Raw genomic sequence first — 22213 nt, forward strand, 5'->3', positions numbered from 1 at the left:
TAAGATATATTACGTATAACATGTTTACAATTATTCCCCAATACCTATTACCTACGTTACCAAGTGTTTTTCTATTCTAAACCAATCTGTGAGTGCCAACATCACCAAGAACATGGAGGTAAGGAAGAAGAAAGAAGAAGGATGGGTTCAGCCCACTTTCCTCCATCTTAGAACTTCTGACCCCCATGTACAAAGTGAAAACCCCCCTGTACATGCACTAAACCCCCCCTGTACACTACCAAAAAACATTTCCCTCTACTTTGTGACTACATTTACTATACTATCTAGCACTTTGTGACTGCTTGTTCCACCTTCAAAGTTGGTAATTCATTCCATGGTTCAAACTCGAAATCACAGCTAAATCCAGCTGCCTGCTGGGGTCCAGACTGCGTCTGACCACGGCCTGGAACCTCTAAAAATGTCTGAGAGACATTTTGAGTTCCCACAATTGACCTCTGATTTTTGGCAGGTTGCAGTTTTGGTTCACAACCTGTTGCCTTTCTTCTCTCAGTGCACTGACAGCTCCTGTTCCTGTGAGAAGGCATCACCACCTGGCTGTTGTCTCACTGCTTTCAGAGGATGATGCTGCTTCCTTAACTCTTGAGCTACTCATCTACCAGAATTCAAGGGAAACATGCAGAAACCTGCCAAGAACAGAGTTTCTGATGTAGGCACTGGCTCCACACCAGCCTTGCTGCCACAGACAGACTGCCGCCACCCTTTTGTAATTTGCTTCTTCTTTGCTACATGTCAGGCTTCAGAAGGTGCTGATTACAATTACGTAGTTGATGAGCTTCCTAATCCAGTGTCTAATTTCACCTGCATGTTGAATTTTTAATCTTTAATCTGGCAAAGATTCTTATAGCAATAGCTGGACTGTACCCTCCACACCAGGACAATCTTTGTGGAATAATTATTATCAAAACTAAGTGCAATAGTCTGGAATTCTTTGTGGTTTGGGGTTATTCTTGTTTGGTTGGTTTTTTTACTAAGTTGTAAAACAAGACTTGGCTTTATCACAAAGCAATTAATTTATTCCATTAACTGAAGAAAAATAAAAATAAAGACATATGATATATTCAGTGTTATATATAAGTTTATTTAGTTGATAGATATGGCCTGAGTAGATCAATCTGAAGACATATGTTTGCTGCATGTACTTACTGAGTGAAATTAAATCAACAACACCTAGAGGGTTAATCAGTATATCCTTACTAGAAGCTTCAGTGACCCTCATTACAATCTTCTGAGTGTATTACATCTGGAAACCAAAATTCAGTTGGCATGTTGTTTTTCTCAAAAATCTCACTGGCCATCAGGGACTAATAGAGCCGTAATTTAAATATGAGGTTTCATTTTTTTTGTTAAGGCATATGGTTAACATGGGATCACATGCCTGCCAGGTTATCTAAAAGGGGAAATATGCTCAACTCCCCTGAAATAGCAAAAGACTGCCATATTCTACTTCATACTCTCCTTCCTCCCCTTTTATTTCTACTAGGCAGCCAGACAAGCTACAGGTGTGAGAAATAGTCATTACTCACTAGAACTTTAAAATGGATCCATGGTTGGGTTTAAGGGAAAAAAATCTTCTCTCCCTAGGCTTTCTCTGAGCTACTAGCTCCTATAATGAACTGTGACTAGGGAGACCCTTAAGTGAGATAAACCAGAGAAAATTTATAGCACCACGGTGAGGTTATATGTATTCACACAACCCAAACTAAGCAAGGGCAGGACAGTTTAGTGCCAGGATTGAAAATCCAAGGGAACATCCCTGCACACAGGTCTTGGCTGCCTATGGCCGTTACAGATCCCGGAGCACTTTTCAACGAACATGTAAGCTTTGGACAGGGTAATTACACTCTCTGCCTAGTTAACCCCCCTTGGAAATCTGAGCAGCACCCAGCTCCCTACCCTCTTGCTCTGGAACGCTGGGCTTCAGCGGGTGGGCGCTGCTTAGCTTCCTACCGGAGGCGGTGCTGCGCTGGTTGGGGAAGAGACCGCTGCGTGCTGTCCCAACAGCGCGTGAGATGATTTGAGACCTGTCGGAGTAAAAGATGTTGCAAAAACATGAATGGTTACATTACTGTTACTCCAGGAGAGGCCTGAACGCCATAAGTGAGCAATGGGGCAGTGAATCAGGGAGCATTTTAGGTGTCTGTTTCTGAGGTAGCTCTAGGATCACAAATGGAAATGCCTGAAGGAGAGTGACACTGACAGAAGTCGTCTGAGCGCGGCTTTGGAAAGTCAGAACTCCTCTGTGCTTACCGCACCTTAGCAAGGGCTAGGAGCTATTTCTTCAAGAACTCCCCTGAAGAAATGTAAGCAAAGAGATATTCCCGTTAAAGAGAGATAATGCCATTTATCTACATGGTTGGTCTATTGTCACAATAAGCAGATAAGGTTTGCAAGGCACACGTGAAGCTCCAATAAGCACTAATTAAACATTTTTCTCTGTCATCCTGTTTCCCATAGACGACAATAAAGTTTCTACACTACCTGTTTTAGTAGCTAATTAAAGAGATGAGTTGCCTGTACCTGGCAGCTTAGACATATTTATTCGCCAGCACAGGGAGAGCTACCCCTGCATATGTAGCAGCAAACAAAACCTTTTAGCAGAACTCCTCATCTCCGGGCGGCGGGGAGGGAGCGCGATGTCACGGGCGGAGCGGGCGCACGGGGCTGGCCGGGGGCACTCACCTGCCCCGCTGCGGCCGGGGGTGTCCCTGCCCGCCGGGGCCCCTCCCCAGCCCGCCCGGCCGCGAAGTTTGGCGAGGAAAGTTTCTGTGTAGGCACCGCTGCGGAAGAGCGTCCCGGGAGCGGCGGCAGGTGAGGGGCGGCAGCCCCGCTGGGGCGGGCGGAGGGTGGGCGAGCTGGCGGCGGATCTCCGCGGCCCCGGCGGCAGCCGCTCCCCGCCGGCACCGCCCGGCCCCGCGGCGCCGGGACTCGGAGCGGCGGGGCCGGAGGCGGCGGCGCGGCCGTCCCGGTACGTTCAGCGCGGACCGGCCCCGGGGAATGAGGGTCAGCCCCGGCCCCCGGCGTGTCCGTGCCGAGGGGCTCCAGCGCCGGGAGCGGCCCCGAGGGGCTGCGGAGCGTCCCCAGAAGTTGAGGGGGTCGCAGAGCCCCCGCTCCGCGCACCGAGCAACTTTTCTGCTGACTCCCTACGCCCACACGCACCCCCGTCCTTCGTCACACACCGGGAATCGGGAATTCGTGGCACGTCTCCAAAATTAAAAAAAAAAAAAAATGGACTGGTATTTTGCCTGTGCGTTTTCTAGCAGTAGTGTGAATGACTGGGGTAGGCTGCGAGTCCTGTTGGCATGCTGATAGCCCCCCGTCCGGTTCACTGCAGTCCATAAACAAGATCGTATCATTTCAACAGTTCAAAAAAGGGAAGATCTGGCTTTGACACAGTCCTTTTGCTAATGTTCCTTTTCCTGAGAGTGGAAAGAAATCCCACCTATAATCCGGTTAGAAGACTGAGAGCCATCAAGTTGCTGTCTCGTGAGCAGTATTTTTGTTTTACTTCCCAAAATCCAGGCGACTTCCATGGGACTGCTCGCTGACTCCCAGGAGTGCTTCAGACAGGTAAGAGCTAAGCATGCCAAACTTGCCTTTTTCTGCTGAGGTCCCTCAGTCCTGACTGGGAAATGTTACTGAGAATAATAATGATTTTTCCTTTTTGAAGCGAGATGTCCAGCAGCTGTAGGATGAAACCCTCGAAACTGAATATTCTGGTGAACTGGTGAAGTTCCAGACCTGATGCTTTCAGTGTCTTCTCTATTCTCTGTAAGTAGCCAAAACGTTCCATGATGCTGATGTGTCAACCTGCATACACATGGGTAAGACAACTTGGCATTTATCTGTTCTTAACACAATCATAACTTTTGTTTGTCTGAAACTGCAGCTTTAAATTAATCTACAAGTGTCTGAGGCAAGTTACTATGTGCATTAAACTGACATGGTCTGAAGTTTAGCAGGATTTATGGTTGAGGATCAGGACCAGGTAAGTGGTGTGCGTGTTCTCAGAAGCAATGAGTCTAACTTACACCCATTGTTTCATTAAATGGATTTTTTTTCCTTTGTAAATATATCAAAAGGATAATGAGGAACTGGTGATGTTAATAGATTAAAACAGCGAAATCAAATGCAAACCATATTTTCTTTGCCACTCTATTAATTTTGTATAATATGTTGTATGCTATAAAGTGCATTTAAATCAAATTGTAATTGCTATAACATTGTGGTCTGCTATATAACAAGGGAAAGTGAAGTTGAAAAATGTTAAATATATACAAGTTGACTGGGTGGGAAGTTACTTTGGTGATGTTGATGTTTGAAATTTCCTGACTGCTATTAAAATTTCAAATTTTTAAGCTCTATTTTTTAAAGGGGCTCTATTGTTTCATAATTGACAGTGGTTGAGCGAAGAATGCTCACTTTGATAAAAACAGATCTCTCCTTTGAAGACAAATCCCTGTATATTTCATAAAAAAAATATTTCATTATTTGTGTCTTATGGAACTCTTACAGAATTCTCTTAACTTGATTTGCAGTGTTGGTAGGTAGTAATCTTCTGTTATTGCCAGTAATAAAAGTTGTGCAGGCCAGATGGTGTCTTCAATTATACTTTTACACAGCCTTCTTGTAAGCAGCTCTTCAGGTGAAGAAGTTGCTGAAGTGTCAGCAGGACTGATGAAACAGGTGGGCCTGTATGCTGTCTATATACCCCTATAAAATTCCTATGGACAGGAGAAACTCCCTTATGGAAATTTTGGTTTGGTTTGGGTTTTGTTGTTTGCTTTTGTTTATATGGGGGGGTGTTTGGTGAGGGGTTGACTGGTTCTCTTTTTTAATTTTTTTTACAAAGTTTCTCAGCACCACTGTTTGACTGTCTTGACCTGCTTACTCATTTAATTCAAATATCTATAAGGCCTTTGATTTCACCCAGACCTAACATTCAGCATAACTTGCTTAGAGATAGAAAATAGCAAATACCATATGTTTACTTCTAGCAACCTCTGTAATAAACCAGAAAAAAAAGTAGGACTACCTGATAAAGGAACTGTGCAAGCATTGTTAAGAGCTGGAGCTCTGCCTTGCGCTAGTCGTTGTGAAGCCAGAAAGTTGAGATGTGGGCAGTGGAAAGGTGATCCTGGAGGATCATCTGCATGTGAAGTAGGACATGAGCTAACAGATGAGAAGTGAGGGAGGAGGGGGAGCATTGAAGTGAGAAGATATCCTTGCTTCCTTCTACTGACTGAGCTGAAAGTAGTCTGGGCCAGTGTCCATCAGAACATTCCTCACTGCAAAATTTTCTTGCCGTGATAACTCCAGTGGAGAAAATGTAGTGCTTCTTGAGGTAAGGAAGGAAGGAAGAAAATTAAGAACCCCCAAACTGTGCAGTTGCAGTAGCTTTCTGTGTTCTTTTTCTTATTTTGTTTTCATTAATTCAGTTGTGTCTAAGGAGATACTGAGTGGGTGGAAATCTATAGTATCCCACAGTAATATGAATGTTTTGACCATTATGAAGATTGCTGGATTTTTTTAATCTGTATTTTGCTAGTTAACCCTGCATCTTAATATTCTTGATTTCCAGGTGAAGGAAAATAAAGCTGAAATTAAAAGGAAAGGTTTCTAAATAGAAAGCAACCTAATGTTTTGCATTTGTGTGTATGTCCTTGATTCTGGAACTAGGTGATGGTGAGTGGCATGGTGGCAAGGAAATCCAAAGTTAGCCTAACATGCTGACCAGATGTCATTGGTTTTGTGTGGTCTAGAATAGGAGGGAGCCAGGAAGGGTGCCTGAATGCTGAGGTGCCTCTCCTCGGCTGCAGGTATATTTGATTGCAAGGAAGAAAATGTTGGATGACATACTGAAAGGAGGAATCATGCCAAAAGCAGGAGGTACACTCTTCCTCATTTTTGGGTGACTGTGTTATTTCAATTGCTTTTGTTGGCTCTGCACAGGAATGTACCTATTTGACCCCAAAACACAATGAGGAAAACACAAGGCTTTTACATCAGTAGAATGAGGATTCTTGAAACTTTTAATATTTGAAAAATGTTAAGCAACATGGACTCAGAAGTGAATGACTACAGGCCTGTAAAATTTCTAAATTTTTGCTGTGTTTGTCATCTAAGATGCATAGTGCTATTGTCTGCCAGATTTATTGTTTCTCCATGATGGATAAGGACATGTAATAATCTCTCTCCAGTACTCAAAATAACTTAAAATTTTGGGATGCAGAACTTGAGTTCAAACAGGTAGGACATTGAGGTCCATACATCCCAAAGAGATTGGGGTGATGTTGGGCAAAAGCAAGAACCTACTTCAGCATACATGGAAGGCACAGACCAGTTTCTCAGGCTACATTAATTCCTACATAGCAAGAACCATCCAGCAAGGATGGTCAAAGTATCACCCAGGGGAGTCATGTTGCCCAGAACTAGAACCAAAAAAAAAAAGATTCACAGCTTAAGCAGGGATGCTGAGCTTCTGTCTGGATATGGCTGATCTTTTTTGAAAATACTTGGGTTGAAAGTAACTGCTAGCATTTATCTTGATTAAAGAATATTTGCAGGTACTTCCTTTTGCCCAGGTTATAATCCACAACCATTGCTTTTTAATACAAAGGGAGCAAATTTGTCAGTATTGTGCAGCCATTTTTCAAGTTCTTCTAGAAGACTCACAGACACAGACTTTTTTAAATGTCACTATAATTTTTTTATATATGGGCTACAAATCACTGTGTTAAATAAATTAAACTACTCATTCAAGCTGAAAAACCTTTAAAGTCTTATAAGGTAGCAGAATAGTTATGTTTGATGTATTTAGATTCTAACCTGATCTAAAATCAGTAGTCTTAATTTAAAGTAATGTTACTCTTTTTTAAAACTAATCTTAAAACTTAGTCAACATGTAAATGAAGAATGCAGTTTCATATAAATTAAACTAATTGCAAGCAGCATGTAAACTCTTGATACAAAGATAATTACATTGACTGTGATGGTGGAGTGAATCTGCCTTAGGGTGTGTTTGGTAGTTCAAAATGAAAAAGAAAGAAAAACACCTTGAACTTCTGTATCCTTTTACAAACTTCTTTCCACTCAAAGCCAAAACTAACATAAGAGAAAAGCATCTGTTTTCTTATTAACAGATTAAATTGCACTTTTTAACAGATTAAATTGCTTAAAAGTGCTCCTTATTTTGCTGTGCATTTTCATCATCACCTTTCAGGGCTTGTAGATGACGCTGCATACAACCATGATGGTGTTTGGGCAAGGTCACCTCTATATCCTATGCTGTCATGGGTCATGGACATATGTGATACCAGCTACTGCTAAAGGAAAAACCATTGGCACCTTTCCTTGATAAATTCTTTGTGGGCTATGATTTGGTTAAACTTGGTCAGAAAGCACTCATGGTGATGGCAAGAGAATGAGAGCAAATGGCTGGAGAAAGCAGCAGTGCCAGCCTACAAGTGTCAGAAATGTTCATGGAGATGTGGTGTGAGATACTTTCCTTTCAGCATCGTCCATGTGGCCTAAGAAAGTTTTGCTCGCCCACTCAAGGATGCTGTTTTTCAGAAAGAAGGGCTGAATATATGGGAGCTTTGTGTAGTCAGAGAAGGAAGAAAGCAACATCACAGAAATGGGCTTATTTGGAAGCATGCGCTGTTGTTGCGTGTGTCTGGATTCCTCAACATGTTATTATGAGAGAAACTTGCAAATCCCAAACAGCAAGAAAACTGATTCCCACTTTCTAGTACCTCGAAGTAATTTATTTCAATGATATATTCAGATCTTCATATCTTTTTATTTGCTGCTTTTTTTCCTCCTAATCCAGATGCTGTCAATGTCCTGTTACATGAACAACACAGCTTTTGTTTGCTGGAAACAGAAGAGGTTTGTATTTGTCGATTCTGTGACTTCTTGAAGCATTGCTTATGGTGGGAAGCTTCTGTCTCATCAGCAGAGTGACTTTTGAAGACATACAAACAGTGCATTTGCTGCAGCACTGAAGTTATGTGCAAAGCCCTAAGTAGGCTTGTAGTGTAGATAAAGAGCACTGCAAGTCTGAGAGTGCTGAGAGCACTGTAAGAAAAAAAGGTGCAAGTGATAGCAGCTGATGAAGAGCTGGGTGAAAGGAGGCTCCACACCTATACAAAAAGCATTTCACAGCATTTCCCAAGCATTTTCTCTGTTTTTGCCCAATCTTCACTGCTTCTTTCCAATCCTGTGCATCGTCATAATAGTAGCAAACAGGTACTTGCATATAACATATAAGAAATTCCCTCTTTATAGAAACAAAGCAGAAAGAGCAAGGTTATGAATAAAGCCTCTATCACCTTCCTTTCATGTGCCTGGTTTGAACCAGTTGCTTCATGACCCTCAGAAAAAAAGACTTCAGACAGAAAATTTACAGTCTGTTAATGTCTAGCTATCTGTCTTTAAAGAACAATTACACATAAAATTATTAATATTTAAACCATGGCTTATGTTTTCTGCAGGCAAGTTTGTGCTTAAGAGAAGTGTACAGTTTAATGGCACAGAATTGAAAAAAAATCTGAAAAGTCCTAAACAGTTTTGTTGTTCTTGAAATCTTTTGCGTCTTTCTAACATAGTTACTTTGTTCATTCAACAGCTGTTTTTAATGGGAGTTCCTGCTAAGCTTTATGTGTACTGTATTTTTAGAAACTCAGCAATTATAGATGTAACAGTGCTGAGTTATTAAAAAATACAAACTTGTAGAACATAGAGTATTTGTCTGATTCAGAATAACTGTTAAGTGGCTGCATTTTCTTTTCTGTGTATTTAACAGATTTATCTTTTGAATAGGTAGGCTACCACTAGGCTGTATTCCTTGAAAAGCCTGAGTTTTTCCTAGTACTCTTTGTGGTAGTTCATCAGACACTTCTGTCATATGCACTGACAACAGTGTCCATTATGTTGAATTTTAAAGCATTTTATTTTTCTGTGCAGGCCAGTTTCAATAACTGCTCTTCAGCTACTAATGCTTCAAAGTGAGCACATTCTTATTCAGCTTAAGGAGTTGTCCTCTAGTGTTCCACAGTGTCTTCATGTTCTGATGTTATAAAATTAATTTTATGACCCCTTTATGGTACATGCAGGATATCAGGTAAATTACTTCCTCTGGGTCCAGTGCTGTTCAATAAAGTAATCTTTTTGATAGGTTTTTACAGTTGAACTTGTTTCCATTAAACTTGGTGTCAAGAATTGAGTTCCTGATAACTCCCCCTCCATATTGCAAAACAGAGCTGAATAAAAAGTTGAGCCATTAATTAATTTTCTGCTCTATTACTGATACCATCTTACGCTGACATTTCCTAATCCTGCAAAACTCAACTTGGATTCATATTTGAGGGGAACATCATTGCACAGGCTGAACCAATGCTGGGGCTCTCCAAGTGGAGTGGTCATGTTGTGGGGTGATCCATCCTCAAGGACACACGATTATACAGTCAGAAGCTGGGATGCTGGGTTGCCCATCACATGGGACTGGCAGCCTCTTGAATTGTGACCCATCTACCTGGGAGGCTCCAGCTGCTTGCTGTTACTTCCCAGCTGTGATGGTTGGTGGGCAGAGTGGGGAATTGGTGTAACACCCAGTGACCTCATTTGGGTCATTACCTCCCTCTGTTATGACAGCAGGTGACCTTTGCTCTTCAGGAGGTCGAATGGTCTTTTCAGCCACTTTGAGAAATGCATCTGCTTGGAACTCATCTCAGGGTAGAGCATTGAGACTGTGAGCAGAAATATAAGCATTGAAAGCAATAGCTTGTAAGAGTTCCAGCTTGTATATAGTATGCTGTTAACACAGTCTCTGGTGAAGAATAAAAATGTAACACAAGAACAACCTCCTTCTCTTGTTATCCCAGGTTGGTGTCTCTGGGGAAGACACCGAAGAAGATGCAGGCATGCTGAAGACTTCAGAGAAGTGAGCAATGAGTCCTTCTGAAAGCTGAAGAAAAGCTCCCTTGTAGGGTCATGAACCTAAGACAAGTCTTCGTGTCTGTACTGCTGTTTGGAGTAGCTGGTCTACTCCTCTTCATGTATCTGCAAGCTTGGATTGAAGAACAGCATACAGGTACACTAGGCTTTCTCTTTTGGTTTTGTTTATGTTTGGGGTTTTTTTGGGGTTTTTTTGGTTTTTTTTAACACAGTTGCATCTGTTATTTTAAGATTACCATAAAACATATTGAGGACAGTTGGGGGTGGAGTCCCCATCCCCCCACCCCGGCTTTGGAAGTAAAATGGTATTGAAAATAGACTCATTTTAATTGCTACACTTAATTAAGAAATTTCTGCAGTCACATGAAAAGATGCCCCCAGCTACCTAATTGTATTGTATCAGCTTCATTTGCAAAAGCAACTGTTGCAAAAGCATTCTGCATGTCCAATTTAGAAATTATTCTCTATGATGATTTGTTGTGGGTTTTGTACATTACATTTTGTATGGTTAAGAAATTTTTGGAGAACAACTGCTGTGTTTTATAGATAAAAGTGGTCTTCTAAGCAGCAGTGCTCATGGAATCATCCTTTCCCTTTCTTTTTTGTTGCTTGTTTGAGACTGAGCTTAGAAGTCTTTTTATATATAGCAACTTCAGATAAATCTGAGTTAGCATTGGCTCAGGATTGCACTTCTGAATTGTGATGTTTTGGCTTGAACCCCAGCTTGATCTAGATTCTCTTATGAACTAAACTAAACCAGGTTATTTACCTCAACCCCTACTGGAAGCTCAGTAGCCTTCCACAAAATGCATGTCAGTAAGGTCCTCCATGGTTGTGCTCTGCAGGTATACTTCTGTTACGTCACCTTATTGAGGGCATATCCTTGATTTTACTTGTATACTTTTATTGGGGAGTTAGGGTTTTGTTTTCAAGGTTTTGTTGGGGGTTTTGGGTTTTTTGGGTTTTTTTGATTGTTTGGTATATACGCTTGGGCTTTTTTGTCAGTGTTTTTTTGTTTGTTTCCAACTTGTTGAGTCTTGACTTTTAGATCCTCTCATCTCTCTCACTCAGCTTCCATTTCCCCTGTAAAACTCCTATTTTATAGTATGTTGACGCCATTGTGAAGAAGTAGATCTGTAAAACCACATTAGTCTCTAGCTTTATTGATTTGTACTGTTATTCCATGAGCTGCTAGGCTCCAGTATGTTTTAGAGAGCAGTGTTGAGGGGGAAATATAGTGCATAATTTCTGCAGTTGTTTGACAATGACCTTGAAGTTTTTTTCAACTAAGTGCAATGATCACAGCATTAATTCTGCCTTGTTAATTTTTCTGTGCTGTCCCAAAGTATTCACAAGCTTGTATTAATAAAACTGTTGTAAGAGGTATTACAGGCTCCCTTTGGAAAGGCCCCCTTATAATCAGTTGTTGACAGAAGGGTGCTGGCAGAAACTGAGCATGAAACAGAGGGGGGTCTTCCTTGAAAATCTCTACTGTTGTCAGGAATGTTAGGGCCAGATATCTTTGATTTCAGGAAGCTCAGGAATGTAGATGATGACTGTAGATTATTGATTTATTTACTTGCTGACATTCTTCACATTCCTTGCATCTTTTCTTGTGCTGTAATTAACCTTTCTTTCCTTGCAGTGCTCCTTGTTGCTGTTTCTCACTTCAGTTTTTTGACTCCTTTCTTTTGTATGTATTTCTCTACCATTAAAAAGAAGCAGGGAAAATAAAATAAAGGTTGAATTAGGACAGACTCTGTTCTTTTGGCCAACCAGATGCTTTCTTTGGGGTTTTCTTTGATATATTGCTATAATCTTCTTCAGGAGAGGCTTCTCCTTGCACACATAAGCCATTTCCATGTGGAAGCATTTCTCTAATAAAATGGAAGCTATCAGAGTATAACAGAATGGTTAGTGAGCTTAAAGTGTGACTGCAGTTTTTGTGCCCTTTTATCTCACTGGACTGCTGTTGTGACAGCACTTCATCAAGATCCAAAAAAAAAAAAAAAAAAAAGAATTTTGGCATTCTCTACAGTAGCAGTAGAGAATGTATATGGTCATGCACATTGGCAAGAGCATGGAAAAAACTCATTCTTTGGTGTTTGTTCTTGCTTTTCGTTCCAATTTAACATTTAGAGAGCCATTCTTTTTTTATTTCAAACACCTGTATCTCCCCTAAACCTTCTGCAGTGCAATTCTCTAATGCTCCCCTCCTGTATGCTGCTTTAGAGTTGATATGAAATGGAACATATTTGCATATTCACAATATACATTAGTTTAGTTATGGACATTTTGCAATTTTTTTTTTCCCCTCTTCTGCTCTGTTTTCTGTATTGCCATGCGTTGTGCACTGTGGCTTTTTTGGGAATGAGCTGTATCTGGAGAATCCTAAACTGACAAGTATCTTTGCAAAGATTTTATGTGTTCCTTTAATCCTCTCACTAGCTGCACAGCTGTAAGACAGCTAGTTTTAATCTGCAAGTGGCTGAGCATGTGAGGTGAAGTTCTGCTAGGAAATGGAAAGTGCGCTTCGTGCTTCTCAATTGCCGTGCTATGAGCCTGTAAAGACAAGTGTTTGTTGTAGGCAGAACTATTTTTATCTTCCAAAGTGCCCTGCTCAAGACCTACAGCATTCATGTTTGCATTTGGTTGCTGAAGGGATGGAAAGTTGGATGTGTTTGAGTTAAGGAAAGTATCTGTTTTGCAGCTGTGAAATGCTTCTCCTTATCACCCCGTTCTTCTGAATATCCGGAGCCCTTATAAATCACAATCTCTGGAAGCGATAGTGAATTTTGATTTTTTGTGGTTTGTAATGTTCATGCTTACTTCTCAGGCTCTCCTAACTGTGCTGTGAATTATTCCACATCAGATTTTTTTTTTTGAGAGAACTGGAAAATTATATGGTATTTTTCAATTCCTTTAATAATGTTTGGCTTACTGGTTTAAAGTTTGACTGTTTTCTTTCACACTTGCCATTTTTATTGCCACTTTTTCTAGCTATTCACAGTTTTTTACACTAGATCCAATGCCAATTTTTATACATAGTTTGCTTTCTCTCTTTCTGGATCTCTTATTTCTACTTCCTGTTCACATCACTGAGATCTCAACTATGATTTGATTCCCCTGTTTGTCTTATTTTGCTCTAGACTGATCTTATCCAAACATGTTTTTCTCTGATTTATTTTTACGAACTTCCCTCATTACTCAAATGTATCCAGCCCAGGAACACCTCTAATTTTTCATCCTGTCCGTCTACTCCAGATGCACCTGCAGGCTGAGCAGCTGGATGCACTTCTCAGCACAGCCGTGTCTTCTGCTGCCTCCCACTGTGCTTGGACTCTTCAGAATATTTCTAGTCGTGTTTGTCATCCCTATTCCTTAAAAAGGGGAAAATCTTTAATTTAAAGATGTCTAAGAAACAGCTGCTAGCTACATGGTAGTCCTCTCTGATGGCTTTTCAGAGACATTAGCAGAGTGAGAGAACAGGGGAGTTTCTTGGTTTGGCTCTGGGCATGGAGTGTATAAAGACAGGATGATAAATCTTTACTTCTGTTGGGTAGCTTCAGTTCACCTCAGTGGAGTAATTTGGAACAGACTTGTCAGGAGTCCAGTGTAAGCATCAATATATACAGGCTACATCTGGATGAAAATTTAATTGACAACATTGATAATGTGGTAAATATGGAGCACTTCATGTTCTCCATATATAAATATATTCATTGTATATAAATTCACATACATTAATGAAGCTTGATGTGAATTCAGCTGGATCCTACAGCTTTACTTGACAGTTCTCCACACAGTCTTGCATTATGCAGTGTAAGCATCAAATGTTGTGGCACTGATTAAGAAGTAATCACTGTTTGTTCATGCTTAGAAATTTCCAGCACTGTTGATCTTATTCAGATGAAGCAAGCTGCTGGGTCTCAGGGCTGATGTTGATTTCTGTACCATGAATTACCTGAATTAGGGGATTTTGGGGTACAAAGGACACTTGCAATTTAATCCTGAAATATGAATATTAGAGACAAGAATTAGAGTTTTAGGATAGGGGTTCTAATTTTGTACTTTAAAACTCTTCCTTTTTAGGGGGACTGATGTGATTTAGTGTGACTGCTACAAAATAATCTGAGGATATCTTTCAGATTAGAATGGTATGCTGGGTTTATTTTTTGGGGTTTTGCCTTGTGGGTTTTTTTCCCTTCTCTCAAAGTTTGTGTAATTTTTTATGACCACTTTAGAATAGTGTAGTCTTACCACTAATTAAAAGGATACACTGCCCTCACATAGATTTCTGGTTCCGAAGAGTGAAGAAGTCTGCATCTCCTCTTTCCCAGCAGTTTGGTATCTCACCTTAAGGATACCAAGATGTTTTCCATGCCCTTTCTCTTCACTTTGCAAAGTATCAGTTCTGTAGCATCAGTGGATGCCCAGGCAATCCCTCTGCAGTCCGTGTGTTTTCCTGCAATTTTGTGCATCTATCTCTTGAGAAACTTCCTGACATAGACCTTATACCCATTCATCAGACCACAGGTCTTCCTTTTGTAAAGAAACACAATAAAAAATCAGATAACAATCACATATTTTTTAAAATTTTTGTGCTTTTGTGCAATTCTTAGCATGAACTTTCAAAATTTAGTCTGCTATTCCTTTAGCCATCCAGGTTGTAGCCATTATACCTATTCCTTGGCATAAACAGGCAGGCTTTTTTCCCCACCTTGCCAGATTTGGTAATTCAAGGGGGTCTTTTGGGTCCTTCAGTAATCTGAAGATATATTGAGTCCACGGAGTGCCTTTTTTTCTTATCTTGGTATTCTAAATAGCAATTGAATATGTGTGAACACATGATAATATTTACTATTTGTTGTTTTGTTGTTTATTTACTCTTTTGGTCTTTATTTACTCTTGTTTTGTTTATTTTTATTTAAACTTTGAGTGAAGAAACATTGATGTGGCTTAAAGAATCATTCTTATGTGATGAATTGCAAAGGCACTTGTTTCATGGAAGCCATAGTTTTTCTAGACAATCATCAGAAAATATATTAAAATAATATGTTTGTAGAAAAGAGGTTTGTAGATAAAGGTGAAAAGAACACTGCTTAATAAAGGTTATTAATTATGAATCATTTAATTCTTCTAGAAAGATTGAAATATTTCTGCTGTCAAAGTACTAGGTAGTTTATGGGAGTCTTCCTAAGTCTGCTGGAGAGCATCACTGGGATGGTATAAAAAACTTCAGGTTTACAATGCCCAGTCACTAATGAGGCTGTTCTAATGAGTCTGGGTCTATTTAGGTTTTAGCCTGCTGGTTGGAATATGCTGTGTTTTGTGTGTGAAATCTTTTTGTTTCTTTGTTTTGTTTTATTTTTTAAATCTGCCCCATTATTGGACTGAAGCATTAAAGAAAGAATATTTAATAGGATCATTTAATAGGATTTAAATGCTGCTTGGTGAACAATTACACAGGTATTGAAATCCCAGAAATGCTACAAAATTTTATTAGGTTAATTTCTCTGTTATAACATAGAATGTGTTTCCTTTCTTCACATCCAGCTTTCAGTAGATGGAAGCTGTAGGGAGAGAAAAATTGCCTTTTCAGGAAAAAAGCTACTAAGAAACAGGTGGAAATTGATATTTTCTTAAACCATAATGGTCTAAAAACACAAGTAAAAGTTGAATATAAGAGAAAATGGTTTCCTGAGCTACTGATTGTAGAATCTCACCCTGTCTTCTGCAGTTGCAAATCCCAGAATCTTTAAGAAAAAAATGTTAAAATTTCATATTTTATAACACTTAAAGCTGTATTTATCTATTCCTGAGGATATTCTTCCCAGGTCTGGCTGTTTAGCAACCATTTAATTTATTTTTTCATTCAATCATTTTAATCTTGCATTTCACTGATTTTACTTTTAGCATTCCTATTGCTAAATCCCTTTTAATTTTATAAATCCTTCTGGTTTAGAAGAAATTCCAGCTCCCATATTCTGGTTTTATAAAGCAAACTAAATGGGATGAGGTTTTGGGGCTTCTCTTAGCCGTATATTCAATTTCATATTTGAGCAGAAGCTGGTGACATTTCATGTATTATTGTGTGTAAGCTCTGAACAGCCCACACAGCATTGTTCATACCTAGACCACAGAGATCTACTTCTAGAAAGGTACAGCACATACCTTAATTATACAAAGGGCACCTGAATATACTCTTTCTTGCCTGTTTTCAAACAGAAGTTTCAGAAGAGGATTTTGTAACTTTCTTGTATCTGTGGGCATATAACTGAATTAAACTTCAAAATTTTAATTGTAATTACCCCTGGAGGGCTTTTTGGCTTGATGGTGAAACACTTATGAACTGGGATATCCTTCTTCCTGGAAAGCCTAACAGTAACATTGTTTTCAAAATGCTCCTTTGAATTGGATAGAAAATATGTAATGGGTGTTTTTAATGCTGCTTTCCAGTTTGTCAGACTGTAAGAGCAGAATATCTGGCTGATATCTGGAAATGTGATTTTACAGAGTCCTTAGCAGTCATTCTTTCTGTTAAGTAGCTATGCTTTTTCTTTTTCTAACATGATATATGAGTTTTGCTTTGTTTTCCAACTTTTTTTTAATCTTCTGATGGACGTGCTGTCATTGAGTGAAGTGGTTAGTTTTCAGTTATTGTCCACCATTGTTACTGCTTTTAATAACATTTGGTTCATGGCACTTCTTCAGTTCCAAAATGTCCTTTCCTTAAAAGCTTGTCATTTGGGCAGTACAGCCCTGCAGTCTTGTCTCTCCTGGGCATGGATTGTATGATGCATACCATTTAAGACAAATGTAGTCTTACAAAGCAAGAAGGGTGGAGAGCTATTTTCCACCTTGAAAATCATCATTTAGATGTGACAGTAGAAAAATATTGAGATCACAGAATCATTAAGTTTGGGAAAGACTTATACAATCATCAAATTTGACCTTTGTCTCATAACGACATTGACAGCTAAAACCTAGCATTTACTGCCATGTGCAGTCTTTCTTGAACACCTCCAAGATGATGACTTCACCACCTCCCTAGGCAGTCAGTCTCAATTCTAAAATACCCTTTCCATGAAGCAATTCTTCCTGATGTCCAGCCTGAATGCCCCTGGTATAGCTTGTGGCTATGTCCTCTAATTCTGTCACTCGCTGCCTGGGAGAAGAGATCGATCCCCATCTGCTACACCCTCCTTTCAGGAAGTTATAGAGAGTGATAAGGTCTCCTGTGAGCCTCCTTTTCTACAGGATAAACAAACTCAGCTCCCTGAGTTTCTCCTTATATGACTTACTATCTAGGAATTATGATGAAAAGATGAATGTTTCTCTTTTCCTGGCTTGTTCTATTTTCCTTATATGAACTGCATGTTTTCAGAGGAGCAAGTGGTTGCTACTGGAGTATATTTAAAGCTGCTTACCTCTGTGTCTGATGCTGAACTGCTTTGATATGTTGCTTGATTGCAAACAGTCCTGTTAAAACATGTGATGTGGTCGCTGCAAAATTCCAAGAAAAAGCTTTGGTTTCTTACTGGAATTAAATTAGAAATTCTGATGTTTGTTTTAAGGGTGAGTATATACATATAGGTATTTATTTAAAGTATCCCCTTTATTTTCCTTTATTTTTGTGGAAGTAGAGACTGCTAGTAGGCAAAATATTTTAGATGGAAACCTATCTTCTAACCACAGTCAGCTACTGGGGTACATGGAGATGAGTCTAAATGGAATAATTTTTTTTTTGTATTCACAGTCTATAGAGTCTTCATTTCTGTCTTTTCCATTTTGCTCATTTGGTCCTGATGTAAACAGGTTATTGCTATTAATTTAGGATATTTCTGGATCATCTTGCAATGTATGAAAGCATATAAAGATCAGGAGACTGAGAAGTTTCAAGTAATGGGAGCCGTTTTAGTGTACAAGGGGTTAATGTCTGAGAGATGATGTGTATGATTTAGCTAGAGAAAAACATGATTTGTGTCAAGGAGCAAAAGGTTCAAGGAAGAAGAGAAGTGCCTTTAATGGCTTCTTTTTTTTTTTTTTTTAATGTGAAAGAAACTGGTTTTATTTTTGGTTCTTTTTTATTTTTAAAGATAATCATTATTTCACAGCAGCATGAATATTGGCTGGGCTTCCAAGTTTGAGTCCCTACTTCTTCAGACAAGTGTCTCACTTTTTGTATTTATTTCTAATTTATGTTAATAGCAAACTCAAAGAAAAAGAATGTTTCTACATTCTACAGTATTCCCGTGCAAGACATTTCCTATCTGTCAGTTTGAAACTGGGAAGATGCATGACACATCAGCACACAGTGTTTATCTTCGCAGCTCCTTCAACCTTGAGCCTTGTGGCTATATGTGTGGGAGTGAATGTTGCTGTCTTCAGCCACAAAGAAGACAGAGCTAGCTGGGTGCTATCAAATGCTGTGTTTAAACAACAAAATCTAAAATAAACAATCAAGAAAGCCCCTTCCAAAACTCCCAAATTTGCTCATTTCTGTTGAAAGTCAGGGTCAATAATCAGATCAGCTTAAAGATTCAGATTTTTGTAAAACAGTGGCTAACATTAATTTTTCAGTTTTTTGTAAAACACTGGGTAACATTCATTACTCAAGAAAACTGAAAAATATGCTGTATTTTAAGCACTGCCCTGTATATGGATGAAACTGTTCCCAGGCATGTATGGGCCTCATTTGGCGTAAAGTGATGGGGAATAGAATATCACATGCCTTGGCTTTGGATTATGTTTAGCTTGATCTTGATTTAGTGAAGAGGTGAAGCAGCAGCATCCTATACTGTGGTGGAAAGCCATACTTTGCAGCAAGTGCAACCTAGAAAATATTATTGTTAACAGTAGTTCTTTAGGAACTCTCACTCCCCCCTGCCCCACTCAAATCACAAAAAATTATTGTTTCCTTATCACTTGAGAGCCTCCCCATGTTAACATCCAAGACTAGTGCTGACCTCTATTAAACCTAGCTTCTAGAAGTACAATTTTTCCCTCACAGCTTTGTTGTTTCAAATTATTTTCTTTATGTCGACCACTCAGCTTTTTATCATACAATCCTGCCAGGAATTCACAGCACATAGCTCTAGCAAAATCAGGCTGAGTAGGCACAGATTTTGTCTCTTGGCACCATTACAAGGGAAAATGACATGAGTTATCAAAATATTTGGGGAATGATAGACTTTTTTTTTTCTGGAGACTGGTAATAATAATTTTCATGTTTACAGTTCCATAATATTCTAATTAAAAACAAACAAACAAGACTTGGTCAATGCTAGACTTTTCCAAATGAGCAATGATTCCTTTTTGTTTGGTTCAGTTTTTTGATAGGTTGGTTGGTTGGCTGGGGTTTTTTTTGTTATTGTTTAGGGGTGTTGCAGCACAGAAGGTCCTGGATTGGCAGGGATGGGATACGGTGAGTCAAGGGTTGCAAGGAGTTCAGTTCCCACGGAAAAAACTCCTATGAGCCAAGCAGACAATGAAGGGAGAAAGAGGGGAGGAGCTCTTAAAAAAAAAAGTCATTGGCTTTGGAAAATTGACTTCCTTAAATAACAGTGATAGCAAGGCAAAATTTGTCTCAGCAAAGAAATTCATTGCCCTAGAACATAACAGATGATGGCCTAATAGCCAGAAATTTTGACATGCACATCAGGGGATGTTTTCTGCATGTCATAGACACTGGGTAACATACAGGAAAGTAACTGAAGATCAGCAACCTAAGGTTAAGAATAATCAGATCTAATATTAAATTGCACTGGGGGTGCATACCAGGTGTTAGTTAATTTTATATTTAATATTATTAGAATGGATCAGGTCATTTCAGTACTGATTATAGTCCAACAATAGAAGAACTTGCTCAGCTTTGTGTACATGTGTAAGGGCATAGATGGAGGAAGAAGCTGTTAAAGGTTTGCAATACTTTCTGTGACAGATGTGTTATAATCTAGGCCTAATACAAGCATGCACTTAGGATCAGCTGAAGTGAACTTGGGGTTGTTTAGAGTCATGTTGTTGGGCCCTGGGTTTGGGCATACTGCATCTCAGTAAATTATATGCAGGAGAAATGAGGGTTTGGAGGTGTTTGGGTTTGATTATGGTCAGCTAGGGAAATGTGGTGCGTGAGTTCTGCTAGCTGCAGCTGGAAACGTTCTCTTATGTTTAACAGGAAAGTATCTGTGCCTGATGCTTTGCCATTCATCCACAAAATAGCTCTGTTAAGAAATGTCCAACAGGAAATAGTAAGTATAGCAAATGTTGTTTGCAAAGACAGTTTTGATTATATTTTATAATCTTGCTTGCATTTTTTAAATGCTCTGCTTCTTCCTGGGAAGAGTGGAAAACAGTTGTTCCAGAACCGTTGCCATACCCACATAATGTTTCTGTTGTTCAGAAGTGTATGTCATGAGAAGTTACTTTGACTTTGACCTTACAACAGAGAAGAAGGATCTTTAGTTAGCAAAGGCTTAATAAAACTGGATAAAAAGAATTTTACTTTCTGGTCCACTTGTCTGCACAAAATCATTGTTTTATTCCTGGAAGAACACTTAGAGGCCAAATAATGCAGTGGAATCTGTTGCAATAATTTTATTGCATTAAAAACAAAAAACTAGAGTATAGTTCACACTAAATTTTTCTAATTAATTCTGGCAATACAAATTAGGAAAATATATACATGCATTAGTTTTATTTTTGTTTCTATTTGTTTCTGGCTCTTTCTTGCTCTCATTAAAGAGTTGTTAATGCACAGTATGCCTTGTCCACTACTGAGAACTAACAGGCTACCATCTGTTAACACAGGTCATGGTATTTAAATTGAGTGTAAAATGCAGCCTGTTACTTTAAACATTATGCATAAAATTCATTAAATGTCATTGCTTTAAGATTATCCTATACTTGCAGACAAGAACTAAGGAGCACTTTCCAGAAAGCACTTCTATTCTTGATATTTGGCCAAAGAATCAAGACTTTACATAACTTCAGCTTGATTTATAAACTACTTGGAAATGCTCAAGCCAAGTCACTCTAAAGGACAGTTGTTAATAGAGGTGACATATATTTGTTTTCCTTAGAAACTGAAATTTCTGTGGGAATATAAGATTCACAAGTTCTATAACCTTTTCTACCTACCAGCAGTCCTCAAGGAGGTTATGAAATATGTAAAATTCTGACACTTGGTGAAGAACCAAACCTGTCATGTTCTGTGATGGGAGGGAAAGAAGCAGCTCAGGCAGGCTGGTAGAGGGATGGGAATTTATTTGGATGTGTTTTTATCTTTTTTACTCTTTTGCTGTAGGAGCTGCTGAATTATTAATGCAATAATAAAGTCAATTTGATATGAATAGACTCCTAATCACTAAAGAAATTACGTGTAGGATCAGAATCATTAGAGTGAGAGTTGGCTGACTGGCCCCCGATTAAATTATATCTTATGAAGCAACAAACTGTAAAAAAAAAATGCACTAATTTTTTTTTTCCAGTAAGCATTTGATGAGTTTTCTTCTTCCTCTGTGCAATTTTATGTTAAGGATTTGCTATTGCAGTCTGAAGGCAGGTAGAAGACAATGAAAAACATTTCAAAAAACTCCTTGGCTTTGCTCCTGGACTTCAAATTACTTGCATGGGATGGGGGCCAGCACAAAGTATGTGTGAAATACAGCAAATAATATGGAAAGTGGGGATTTTTTTTTTCATTTGCTGTATCCTCTTACAGATGGCAAAATTAATTTCACCCTACTTCTTTTCTGTTGCGATCTTTTCACTTCAGCATGCCTATTTTGAAGATGAACAGATTTTGAAGATGGGCTTACGTAGGCTGAGGTAGATGCAATGAGGTATAAATACTTCATGATTTATTTAACCTTTGAGCAGAAAATTCTTTCTGGTAGAATTAATCTGCACCTAGCTGAGGTGTGCTACCACTTCAGTTATGATTGATCATGCAATATAACAAAACTCCATTGGCATCAGGTTTAGGACTGATGTACATATAAATATAATGCAAATAAAGCTGCCAGATGCTATGACTGACAAGTGGGTTCAAGGTATTCTTGGCAAGAAGACTCAGCCTTGACTCTCCAGCTAAGAAAATGTGCATATTGGACAGCTTGTATTAATATTCTGCAAAAAAAATACAGTTGAATGACAGCTGGGAAGCAGTTTAAGTCTACTATGTGATAACCAATGTACACACAAATTAATAACTGACTTTCTGGAAAGTTAGAAGTTA

The 22213-nt window shown here is 39.0% G+C and overlaps 2 protein-coding genes across 6 annotated transcripts in view; one reads left to right on the top strand and one right to left on the bottom strand.

Moving 5' to 3' along the window:
• The first annotated feature begins 3537 nt into the window (after positions 1–3537).
• Positions 3538–22213, top strand: part of CHST9 (carbohydrate sulfotransferase 9) — an 84600-nt gene continuing 65924 nt past the window's right edge. The window contains exons 1-4 of one of the 2 annotated variants that reach the window (XM_077783858.1): positions 3538–3588; positions 3689–3789; positions 7850–7908; positions 9903–10111. In XM_077783858.1, coding sequence (XP_077639984.1) covers positions 10012–10111 — 100 coding nt within the window. In that variant the 5' untranslated portion in view covers positions 3538–3588; positions 3689–3789; positions 7850–7908; positions 9903–10011. Of the gene's footprint in view, positions 3589–3688; positions 3790–5345; positions 5363–7849; positions 7909–9902; positions 10112–22213 lie in introns of those variants that run through there. The other variant, XM_021551582.3, reaches the window with a different exon arrangement.
• LOC144246462 (uncharacterized) overlaps positions 15450–22213 on the bottom strand; it is an 89038-nt gene continuing 82274 nt past the window's right edge. For all 4 annotated transcript variants that reach the window (XR_013340127.1, XR_013340126.1, XR_013340128.1 and 1 more), the window contains 2 exons: positions 17406–17481; positions 15450–15548 (listed from right to left, as the gene is read on the bottom strand). Coding sequence is in view for 1 of the 4 variants with exons in the window: in XM_077783872.1 (XP_077639998.1) it covers positions 15522–15548; positions 17406–17481 (103 nt within the window). In the remaining 3 variants the exon portion in view is untranslated. The remainder of the gene's footprint in view (positions 15549–17405; positions 17482–22213) is intronic.

This window comes from Lonchura striata, chromosome 1 (assembly GCF_046129695.1).
Source record: "Lonchura striata isolate bLonStr1 chromosome 1, bLonStr1.mat, whole genome shotgun sequence".
NCBI lineage: Eukaryota > Metazoa > Chordata > Aves > Passeriformes > Estrildidae > Lonchura > Lonchura striata.